Source organism: Peromyscus eremicus, chromosome 1 (assembly GCF_949786415.1).
Source record: "Peromyscus eremicus chromosome 1, PerEre_H2_v1, whole genome shotgun sequence".
NCBI classification, from domain to species: Eukaryota; Metazoa; Chordata; class Mammalia; order Rodentia; family Cricetidae; genus Peromyscus; species Peromyscus eremicus.
In genome coordinates this window covers 194,818,607-194,831,158 of record NC_081416.1, presented here as the reverse complement: position 1 = coordinate 194,831,158, position 12,552 = coordinate 194,818,607, and the positions used below count along the sequence as shown (strand labels likewise).

The 12,552-nt window shown below is 41.6% G+C and overlaps 1 protein-coding gene across 1 annotated transcript; it reads right to left on the bottom strand.

Moving 5' to 3' along the window:
• Positions 1-4,182: 4,182 nt before the first annotated feature.
• Positions 4,183-7,140, bottom strand: Znf329 (zinc finger protein 329). The gene has a single exon (XM_059245148.1). It carries the CDS (start codon positions 7,044-7,046, stop codon positions 5,430-5,432), a length of 1,617 nt encoding a protein of 538 aa, XP_059101131.1. The 5' UTR covers positions 7,047-7,140; the 3' UTR covers positions 4,183-5,429.
• Between the last annotated feature and the right edge of the window lie 5,412 nt (positions 7,141-12,552).

Sequence of the window (12,552 nt, the reverse complement as noted above, 5' to 3'; positions counted from 1 at the left end):
GCCTGGCTTACTTTGCGAAACGATTTTTTTTAATTGCATTTCACAGTTGAAATTACAGGAAATTCAAGTTTCAGAGTCCATAAATAAAATTTTATTGGACACATTCACACTCATTTGCTTACAACTCAACATATAGCTACTTCCACATTACAGTCACTTGTGGCTGAGTAGTTGCAGGAAAATGATATGGTACACAGTTTAAAATACTATCTTTCCCCTGCAGAAGAAAAAAATGCTAACCTGTGGGATAAGGTATACATTTTAACTACATAAAAAAATTTTTTTCCCCAAGGTAACAACTGCACACCACTAGGACACAAAATAATGCTGGTAAGGACATGAAGTCAAAACAGTCATACATCACTGGTAGAAACAAAGTGGTTCAAGTGATACGGACATCAGTTCCTCAGAAAGCAAGCAAAGACCCAGCAATTCCACTCCTAAGTATTTACCTAAGAGTACTGAAAATATATTGGCACATGAGTTTGTATATGTGTTCAGAACAACATTATTCTTAACAGTCAAAAAGTAGAAGCTGAAATATGCATCAACCAATACGCAAAAAAATATAGTTTTAATCATATGGTGACATATTTCTCAGCCACAAAAAGGAATGCTAATATAATATGAACCTTGAAAACATATGCTAAATGAAATGAAAAAGTGACAAAAAGCCACGTTTTATTTTTTTTATGGATGTACAAAGTATAGAATTCCAAACACACACTGAAAATAGATTACTGGTTGTCAGGGTCTTGGGGAGTAGAAGAATGCTAACAGGTATATTTCGCTTTCTTGTGGATAATGAAAACTGTCCCGAAATTACAGAATGGAGGTGACTGAACAACCTTATGAGAGAATACTAAGAGCCACTGAATAAGACACTTAATTTTTAAAACTTGCATATTAGTTTCTCAGAAATGACCATGAATGCTGAGTGCCTGTTAAAGCATAAATAAGCCTAGATAAAGCATATACTTATATACTAGTTATTAGTTTTCTTCTGCTCAGACTTGGTTGTTCATATTCTGAAACCATTTATCTTTTCAGAGTCATAGATGTTTTCCTGTAAATGGACTTTTTTCCACAAAGTTTTGTTCTCCTCACCTGCCTCTGCAATAAAGCCACTTCTTTAACTACTGCTCATGAACAAGTTCCATCTATGGCTTAATTGCTCTTCCCTGTAACTGACATGATGGAAGGTTTCTCCTCCCTAAACCCTAACGTCTTGTTACATGACATCACTCACACCCCTCACATGTCACACATGCAACTGCCCTTCACTGTGAAAGGAAGTGAATGATCAAACCTAAACTCACAGGTTGGAGATGTGCAATACAATTGTGGGGAGAGTATCTTCAACAATTATACAGGTTACCATAGCTGTCTTAGCATTTGGTGGGGGGGGGGGGCAGCAGTATTTTAATTAACTGCTCTCTGTTACCTCCCTGGCCCCATCTCACATCATCTCATTCTCGTCACAGTGGTCTTCTGGCTGTTCCTCAAATACAGTATGTTCTTGCCTCTGCAGGAATATTCTTCCCTAAGTAACTACTGGCTCATTCCCTCATGTTTCATAGGTCATTATGAATCATCTCAGTGAGGACTTCCCTGACCTGTTTTTAAAACTGTAATCACTTCTGTCCAACACATACACCCCATCCCTTCTCAGCTTTATTTTTCTTCCAGGTCTCAAAAACCATCTGATATGTACCTGTTTTTATATGATGTGTACCTGTTTTTCTCCCCTGCTGAATTGTAAACACCTTGTTCTGCATTCTACTGTAGTACCAACTCTTAGGAGTACTGCAGGTACTCTATACAGTTGCTGAACTAACAAGACAACTAAGAGGCCCAGTCTAATGAACAATCTGCAGCCATACTTGAGCACTGATAACTTTAGCATCAAAAGGATGTAGATTAATGGAAATTATTAAGACAGTGGCCATAATTATAAATGTTCCCACAATCTCCATGTTGGATGGAAAACCCTGCTCTAGCCATGGCATTCCTGGGTTCTACACATGCTTTATGATGCTGAAATGTGCCTTCTTGGCCACACAAGTGGGAGGGGATGGGAGTAAATTTAAGAGAAATATACTCTATCTTTTCTGAGATTTCTTTTCACTCATTCACAGGATTTTATTATTTATTTTTGTTGTTAAGTCAGGGTCTCACTAGTAGCCTTGGCTGTCCTGTAAATCATTAGGTAGACCAGGCTAACCTCTAATTCACAAGAGATCTGCCTGCCTCTGCTTCCCAAGTGCTGGGATTAAAGGTGTGTGCCATCACACCCAAATACATTCACAGAATTTAATAATCTAAATCAGCACTAAAATTCAGGGCTGCTAAAATGGTAAAAGGACAGAAGCCAGTGCCGACAGAATTCTTTTTTCCTTTTTACATTTTTTTATGGGTATGGAGTGGAAAGGGTTGGTTTACTAACTTGCTGAGAAAGAGGACACACACAAAATACTTCAGTTGGGAGTCTAAAAAAAATAGTGAGGGGTATCACCTATAGATAATACAACAAATTATCACAAAAAAACTGTGGCTTAAAACCACACATCAGTTCTCTCCATTTTTTTAAGACTGGAATCAGTTCACTTACACTGGACTAATAAGAACAGGAATAGTTCCTTCTGGGGAGACACTGCAAAGAACCCATTTTCTTGCCTCTGGCTTTCAGAAGCCACTCACATTGAGGACAGTTCAGCCTTAAAGCCAGGAACAAGTAAATTAAATGCTCATCAAAGACAAGAAAAGTAAACTAAATGTTCATTCTTTGAAATACTCTACCTTCACTTTCTGCATCTGATTCCAGCCAAAGTTCTCTGCCTACTAAGGGCCTATGTGATTAAATGGGACTCATCTTGATAGTCTAGGACAGTCTCCCCTCTGTCCTGTTCCCCAGTCATTCAGGCCTAACACCGACAATTGCCCAGGCTGCATTGGGAGTCACCTGGAATTTTCCCAATTCAAATCTCACCTTTACCTCTTTAGTAAGAAGTATCCATCTTCTATAGAGTAGTTTTTTTTTTCATTACAACAATTATTCTTGATCATTTTTAAAAACTAATTTTAGAAAAGAGCAAGGGGAAACAATTCACACATCACACAAACCCCATGTGGACTCACTCCAATTTCATAGCTGACCCCTCTTCCTTGGGGTACTTGCCCTCAGACCATACCTAGTCTGGTGTTGATTTCCTGTTCCAGAATCTAGAATGTAGAATTAAGAAGCAGGAACAGTCTAACATTAACACTGAGGTACATTCATGTTTTACTTGAGAATAACAGACACGAAGTGTCCAGCCCTTGAATGATGTGGACAGTCCACTAGGGGTTTTCCTATTTCTTACTGATACACATAACACTATACAGCAGCAGTTCTCAAACTGTGTCATGACCCCATTAAGGTTAAATGATCTTTTCACAGGGGTTACCTAAGACCATTGGAAAACACAGATATTTACATTACAATTCATAACAGTAGCAAAATTATAGCTATTAAGTAGCAAGAAAATAATTTTATGGTTGGAAGTCATCACAACATGAGGAACTATTTAGAGAGTCACAGCATTAGGAAGGTTAAGAACCACGGCTACAGACTGTTACAAATGATTGTGTACATCATGGGAGCATGAGACTAATCTTTTTAATGATGAGATTGAAAAGTACAGAAAAGAAATATATACCTCAGTCTCAGCACTCTTGATATTCTGAGATGAATTAACTGTTCCAGGGGCTATCTTTGTAGGAATCAGACAATATCTTTGGCCTCTATCTACCAGGCACCAATAGCTTTTCCACCATGTGGATGCAAGGAACTGAACCTAGGTCCTCTGCAGGAATAACAAGTGCTCTTAACTACTATCTCTCCATCCCCATCATATGATAGTTCTTCCTGTCAAAGAAGGGCATCCATACAGAAGAGTGAGATGTTTGACTTCCTTATGAATCTACTCAACAGCCTTCATTATCTCAAAATAGACTTAAGATTCCCCCTCCACAGGAAGCAGAAGATAGAAAACAGGATCAAGTCAAAATTACCAGGAGAGCTACTCACAGGCCTTCGAAGCTGTCAACAAATTGTCTGGCTTTCATTCAGCCAGCATTGCACTGAGAAAGGAGATGCTTGGATTATCCAGATTTTTCTGTAACTTTCTCTTCCCTAGCCTCTCCCTCCACAATGCCATAATCTTTATAATCCAAGTTCCAAAAGGAATGATTCTAGGCTCAGGATGCTGATTCCAGAGAAGCTTCTGTTTATATACACCTGTAGAACCTTACAGCTTCCTGTAACCATAACCTAGCCTTTGTAGGATGTCTAACAATATCTTTGGCCTCTATCCACTGGCAAAGATCCAAGAAAACACCAAATTCACTTCCTTTTAGCTTCACTTCTATATACATCATCAAATTATTAAATAAAAATGTATAAAAAGGTAAAATTACACAATTGTAGTTCCCTAAGAAAGCCATTAAATCTTTTCCATCATACACTGCTAACCTATAGCCAAATATGAACACACTTAACACGACTGTAATAACAATAGATCTATTTTATGCCTTCTTTTGCAATGATTTAAGTATTTTTAGTATGGCAACAAAACCTTTGGATTTTGCTTCAAAGGACTTGAACTCTAAATAAATTAGTGTACTAAATGACCAACAATGATGAAGGCAAGTGATAACTGAAATACAACAAGTCAATGTTTTCTTGTTCAACAACTAAAGCAATGGATTCTATTCCTTAGAAGCAGCCCTTTCCATCATGGAGAGTACTTTAGTATTAAGAGGGACAAATTCATTTCAATCACAAGCAACTCTTACATCCAGTTTCGCCTCATTAAATGAGTCCTCAGTGTTCTGGCAGCACCATAAAACAGAAGTGCATTCAAACAGCAAACTCAACTAAACCCTGTGGTTGTTGTGGGGCATTGTGTGAGACCTCTCACCACTATGCCTGCCTTTGCGGATACAGGAAAGACAGTAAAACCTCCTGACAAAAGCTTCTCTTCCTAATTAAACTTAGAAGCTTAGAGTCTAATCATCATTTGCTTATATACAATAAGGTGATACTCTCTATTAAAGATGTCTCCTACTGATTAGCTACTGAATGCATTCACAGGTTCTTTCCAATTTAAGTATCCTGATGTAAAGTTAGATGGGTATTTCTAGGGAAATATCCTCACTTCTGGGTACTTTATTTCAGTGTATGCACTACATGTTTGGTATAGGCTTAATCATCCCTGAAGCCTTTTCTACATTGATTACCATTCAATCCTCTCTTCAGGAGTTCCCTAATAACAGAATTAATGGGATAATAGAATATTTCATATTCAAATTCTTTTCTGTTAACAAGGGAAGTCATATATGAAGATACATCTCCTTTGTTCACTCAAGAAGAATATGGCCCACGTTCATTAAGCTTCCACAGGCTGCTCTTTAATGTGTGTTCTCTGATGTCGGACAAGACACCAGCTCCTTCTAAATATTTTCCCACAATGAGGACACTGGCTGGGACCCTCCCTGTTATGAAGTCGCTGGTGTACTACCAGGTGAGTATTCTGCCTGAAGGACTTTCCACACTTCAGACACTGGTATGGAGTCTCTTTAGTGTGAATCCTCTGGTGTTTGGTCAGACAGGAACTATCCCTAAAAGCTTTACCACACTGATTACACTCATAAGGCCTTTCACCAGTATGAATCCTCTGATGCCGGATAAGTCCAGCGATGTTCCTGAAGAGTTTACGACACTGGTTACAACAATAGGGCTTCTCACCAGTGTGAATCCTCTGATGCCTGATGAGGTATGCACTCTCAATGAAAGTTTTCCCACACTCTTTACATTCATAGGGTTTCTCCCCAGAATGAATTTTCTGATGCACAATGAGGTGAGAGTTACGATTGAAGGATTTCCCACACTCTACACATTCAAAAGGCTTCTCTCCAGTGTGTGTCCTCTCATGCTGGGTGAGGTATGAGCCATCTCGGAAAGCCTTTCCACATCTGCTACACTCATAAGGCTTCTCACCAGTATGGATTCTGAGATGTACAGTAAGGTGAGAGATGTCAGTGAAGGGTTTCCCACATTCATTACATCTATATGGTTTTTCCCCTGTATGAGTTCTTTGATGCAAAATCAGGGATGAATTTCTGTTGAAAGTTTTTCCACATTCTAGACATGCATAAGGCTTCTCACCTGTGTGAATCCTCTGGTGCTGTGTCAGAGCTGATCCATCACTAAAAGCTTTCCCACATTTACTGCATTTATAGGGTTTCTCTCCTGTATGAATCCTTCTATGTACAATCAAGTTGTAGTTCTTGGAGAATGATTTTCCACAATCATTACAGGTATAAGGTTTCTCACCAGTGTGAGTTCGGTGGTGTAAAACAAGAGAAGAGTTCCGTTTGAAGCATTTGCCACATTCAGTACATTTATAGGGTTTCTCAATGGAATGACTTCTTTTTTCATTAAGAGATGAGCTCAGGGCCAAAATGTCCCCGAAGTCCTTACCTTTGTAAAATTTCTTGCTTCTTTTCTTAATTTTTTTATCACAAAGGGGAGTAGTAAAGTGGTTTAGAGATTTAATACTTTCTGCGTATTTATATGGTTTGTCTCTCATTTGGTTTCTTATAGGCTGAGTGACTTCCATGGAAGAGTGGATAGTTTTTTCACAAGCATCACTATCACCAGTTCCCCTCACTGTATAACTCTGGGGACAACTATGTAAGGTCTGCTCACAATCAAAAGTTTTAATATCTGAGTTATGAACATGAAAGCCATTTGTTGCTAGAAGGGCTGGATTTGTACTCAAATGCTCCCCCAAACCAAGATGGTCACAATTTGCTTCCTGAGGCCCTGGTTTCTCATCAATTAAAGGAGACTGCCTTAAATTTCTTTCCTGGTTCTCACAGTCCCAATTGTCACCTAAAATGGGGAGGCAGGATTCCTCTCTTTTAAATCCTTCCATTTCTACCTCAAAGGAAACGTCTTCTTCTTCTTCAGAAACATTCTGAGCTACTATTTTCAGTCTCATGTTCCATACTGAAAAGAAAAAAAAAAAGACAAATTAAGTAAACACAGATCTATCTGGGGGGAAATGAAAAATGATAATAGGCTAAGTGAGTATATTTTACTTGTTTTCTTTTTCAAATTCATATCTTTAAAATAGGGAGTTCAAATGGGTGTCAAGGGCTGAAGCCAAGAGCAGGTTCAAAAGAAGTGACATTACATTGTAACTCTCTCAGAGAACAGGTCAAAGGAATACTGTGTAAGGATAAATAATAACAAGTTAATACCTATACATACCTATGAAATGATCTTTTTTATATAATTTTTGTTTTACTTTATGCGTATAGGTGTCTTCTGTGCAAGTTTATATGTGTACCACATACATGTCTGATGCCTGCAGAAGCCAGAAGACAGTATAGGATCCTTTGGAACTGGAGTTTCAGATGGCTGTGAGCCACCATGTAAGGACTGGGATTTAAACCCAGGTCCTCTGGAAGAACAGCTAATGCTCTTAACCACTCAGCCATCTCTCCAGCACCCTATGGAATGATCTTAAAAGAAAAGAAGGGCTGGGTGGTGGTGGTGGTGGCGGCGGCGGCGGCGGCGGCGGCGGCGGCGGCGGCGGCGGCGCACGCCTTTAATCCCAGCACTCAGAAGGCAGAGGCAGGCGGATCTCTGTGAGTTTGAGGCCAGCCTGGTCTACAGAGTGAGTTCCAGGCCAGCCAGAACTGCTTCACACAGAAACCCTGTCTCGAAACCTCCCCCCACCCACCAAAAAAAAAGAAAGAAAGAAAAGAAAAGAAAGGAAGGAAGGAAAAAGACCAGTAATGGTGACGATGAAACAAGGTGATTGGTCATGATTACTTAATAGCAAAGTAGAAGACCAAGAATGATGGAGAGTTTCTTTCAAATTACTGAAGGGAAAAACTACAAGGTTCACCAAGATTCAGGAGTGAGAGTAAAATAAAAACAAATTCAGAAGAGCAAAGACAATTCTGTATGCACTGTATGCACCTTGCTCTTCCACTAAAAAGAAAATTCAAGCTTGGCCACCACTTTTGCCACCTTACAAGAAAAAGGGGGGAAAAATGCTTGAACATGTAAAATTTGAGGCATTTTATGTATGATTAAAATTATGACTATACTTTTACCACCTACTATTAACTTGACTAAAAGAAAAGAATAAAACAGAATGCTAGTGAGTTCACTTCTCACACTATACTCCATTTATATACAATCCCTATGTGTAATAAATGAAAAACGTATTTTTAAAGGGAAAGAATATCCCAAGAAATATTAGAGGACTTAAAAATAAAACGAGGAGTAAGGGGAACGCTCCTCCCCTGCTGGTAGGAGTGCAAACTTGTATAGCCACTCTGGGCAATCAGCATGGCAGTTTCTCAAAATAATGCAAATCAATCTACCTTTCGATCAGAGATACCACTCTTAGGCATATACCCAAAGGATGCTCAATCATACCACAAGGACACATGCTCAACTATTTTCATATCAGCATTATTAATAGCCAGAACCAAGATACAACCTAGATGCCCGTCAACCAAAGAATGGATAAAGAAAATGTAGTACATTTACATAATGGAGTATTACTCAGTGGTAAAAAAAAAAAAACAATGACATCATGAAATTTGCAGGCAACTCTGGATACAGAAGACGGTTGTTTGGCTTGAACCGTTTGGGGGGCACCCAGGCAGGGGGATCGGGATCTGTCCCTGGTCTATGGGCAGGCTTCTGGAACCCAGTGCCTGTGGTATGACACCTTGCACAGCCTTGGTGCAGTGGGAAGGGGCTTGGACCTGCCTAGGCTCAGTGTGCTGGGCTCTGCTGACTCCCCACGGGAGACCTCGATTTGGGGGATGTGGGGATGCGGGGTGGCTTGGGAAAGAGGGCTGGGGGTTGAGAGGAGGGAGGAGGGGGGATCTGTGGGTAGCATGAGGAGTAGAAAATTTCTTAATAAAGAAAAATGAAGCCGGGTGGTGGTGGCGCACGCCTTTAATCCCAGCACTCGGGAGGCAGAGCCAGGCGGATCTCTGTGAGTTCGAGGCCAGCCTGGGCTACCAAGTGAGTTCCAGGAAAGGCGCAAAGCTACACAGAGAAACCCTGTCTTGAAAAACAAAAAAAAAACAAAAAACAAAAACAAAAATGAAAGGGAAAAAAAAAGAAATTTGCAGGCAAATGGGATGGACCTAGAAATAAATCCTGAGTGAGGCAACCCAGACCCAAAAAGACAAACATGGTATAAAATGGTATGTACTCACTCATAAGTGGGTATCAGATGTAAAGCAAAGGATAACTAGGCTACAATCCACAGCCCCAGATAAGCTAGGTAACAAGGAGGACCCTAAGAGGGATGCATGGATCACCCTGGGAAGGGGAAATAGATGGATCTCCTGGGTAAACTGGGGGCGGGAGGGGGTTGAATGGGAGGCAATGAAGGATGGGAACATGAGGGATCAGGATGGTCAAGTTGGGGGAGGGACGGAGTGGGACAGCAATGAAAGCGATATCTTGATAGAGGAGGCCATTATGAGGTTAGGGAGAAACCCTAGGGCCAGGGAAACTCCCAGGAACCCACAAGGATGACCCCAGCTAAGACTCCTAGCAATAGTGGGGAGGATACCTGAACTGGTTTTCTCCTGTAATCAGATTGGTGACTACCCTAAATGTCATCATAGACCCTTCATCCAGTAACTGATGGAAGCAGATGCAGAGATCCACAGCTAAGCACAGGGCCAAGCTCCAGGAGTCCAGCGGAAAAGAGGGAGGAAGGATTATACGAGCAAGGCAGGGTCAAGATCATGATGGGGAAACCCACAAAGACAGATGACCCAACCTCATGGGAGCTCACAAACTCTAGACCAACAGCTAGGAAGCCTGCGTGGGACTGACGTATACCCTCTGCAAGTAGGTGACAGTTGTGTAGCTTGGTCTGTTTGTGGGGCCCCTAGTGCATGAGCTGGCTTTTTGGAACCTATTCCCTAAAGTGTGATGCCTCACTCAAGCTTGATGCAGGGGAGAGGAGCTTGGTCCCGCATCATCTTGATATGGCATGTTTTGCTGACTGCCAAAGGAGGTCTTACCCTTTCTAAAAGGAGGAGTGGATGAGGGGAGGGGGATTTAAGGGAGGTGGAGGGAGGGAACAGGAATTGAAAGGAGACCCTGCCCCTCAATAAATAAATAAATAAATATGACAACCCACATTTTTTAAATGAACAAAGCAAAGATCTTGTCTTGCTTTAGATTGCTTTCTGAATCAAAAAACACAATAGTCTCATGGCATAAGTGACAGAAAGTTGTATCTCACAGTCCTGGAGTCTGGGAAAACCAAAACCATGGTCAGGTTTAGGGAAGGGGTCACTTCCTAGCTTGCAAGTAAACAATAAGCAAAAGAAAAGATGCTCAATATCACTAGCCACGAGAAAAACTCAAAGCAACAATGAGATATCACTTCGTATTCACTAAGATGTTGTAATCAGGCCCACTTCTATGTAGCTATTTCACAAGACAGAAAAACATATATCTATTTTTAAAAGGTTCACAGCATTATTTGTGACATCCAAAACAAAATACACTGAAGAAATAAAAATCCATAGAGTATTACAAAACTGAGCAAAGTACATATACATTCTATAACATGGATGAATTTTGAAGAAGTTTTCTAAGTCAAAGAAACCAGACACAAAGGACCACAGAGTCTACAACTAGTTATATGAATCTCCAAAACAGACAAAAAAGGCTACAGCAAGGAGAGATGGAGGAGATAAAAGTGACAGTTAATGAGTATGGGTTTCCTTTGGGGAGGAGGGGTGAGTATGGGTTTTCTTTGGGGTGGTAACCGGTGAAAACGTTCTAAAATTGCCAGGCATGGTGATGCTGGCCTTTCATCCCAGAACCCAGGAAACAGAGGTGGGTGGATCTCTGTGTCCAACGCCAGTCTGGTCTATATAGCAAATTCCAGGCCAGTCAAGACTACATAGAGAGACCCTGTCTCAAGCAAAAATAGCAACAAAAATGCTGAACTGTACACCTTAAGAGGATAAACTACATGGTATGCCCACATAGCCAGGTTTTTTGTTGTTGCTGTTGTTTTTTAAGTGTGTTGAGCCCACCAGGATCAGATCTATTGGACTACTCACCAGCTGGCACCTTGATGGTACATTAAAAATTCAGGAAATAAATTCAGTTATGAGACTGTGCTAGCTTGTGTAGAACTGCTCCTCTCTCAAGTGCTGGCATTGCAGGCATGCATCATCATGCCTGACAAGAGTGCATATTTCTTTTACTGCTTTTTCAGATGGGAAAATATTCTAAGTACTAATTCACACAAATTCTCACACACACATTTATAAAATGATGGCGAAAAGACTTACGGAAGAGGTATCTCCATAAACCTTAGAATGATTAAAATAAACATAAAAGATGGAGCTCAATGATAGTGACTGCCTAGCACATACAAGGTGCTTGGTTCAAAACCAAACACACACACACACACACTCAGCTTTGTCACTAAACTATGCCTGCAACTTAGCTGTGGGTATGAAATCTTTCAAATTACAAAAGCTGGGAGGAGAAGGCAGAGGGAGAACGGAGGGAAGTTATTGGAGGGTGATGGACAAAAGCGTGCTTTTACAGGGAAATAAAACCACTGAAAACCAAGGACGAGATAGTGAAATGGCTACAAAGCAGCTGGAGGAGGGAATCCTACCTGAGTACAAATATATTATATAAACACACACATATATTATTTTGCAAGTATCAGTAGAGAGAAGGGGAAACTGCCTAGAAGATTCCACGGAAAACAGCCCCGCCCACTGGAGCCAGGCAGCCACCTCAGCACGAGAATGGCAGGTTCGGAGGGCCCGGGCGCCCAAAGGATCTCTGCAAAACCTCCGGGAAGGGCCGTGCTCGAGACAAGGCCACCTGGTCCATACGGAGGTGTCCTACACGGAGGAAAGGACCGGGACAACCTCACCCGATAGCAGCGCGGCGGAGCGTTCACACCAGCCAGAATGGGATTTCTCTCTCCGACCCGGGGGCGTGCACACGCGCGAAGACAGCAGCGTCCCCGGCCACACCCACGCCCCCCGTGAAACCCAGCGCAGACACACTGCACGCCAGCCCACCAATACCCTTCGATTCCCACCCGCACAACGGGGAAGCTGAAGCAGAAAACGGCACCGAGGCGCGGAAGGACTCACTGTTGTCGGTCCGCGGTAGCCATGTTCGCGGCGACTGCGCATGCGCAGACTCCGATCGGGCTGCGCGCGCACCCCGGAGGTTCAGCAGCCTCTTGACAGCTGCTGGTTTAAGAGCTTTGCACGGTTCACTGGTCCCTATGGCTGGCGAGAGACAGATGCCCTGTGCCTGTCACCCAAGGCATTGCGATAGGGAAGAAACGTTACTTTACCTTTATTTAAGTAGTTGTTTCTAAGGCATTGAGGACTCACGGATATTCATGTTCTTCCATGCTTCTATCTTTTGAGAGGGCTGGCTCTGGATACAAGACAATCTCC

Excerpts from the sequence above, each read along its gene's own strand:
- Znf329 (XM_059245148.1), bottom strand. The coding sequence starts at position 7,046 with ATGAGACTGAAAATAGTAGCTCAGAATGTTTCTGAAGAAGAAGAAGAC.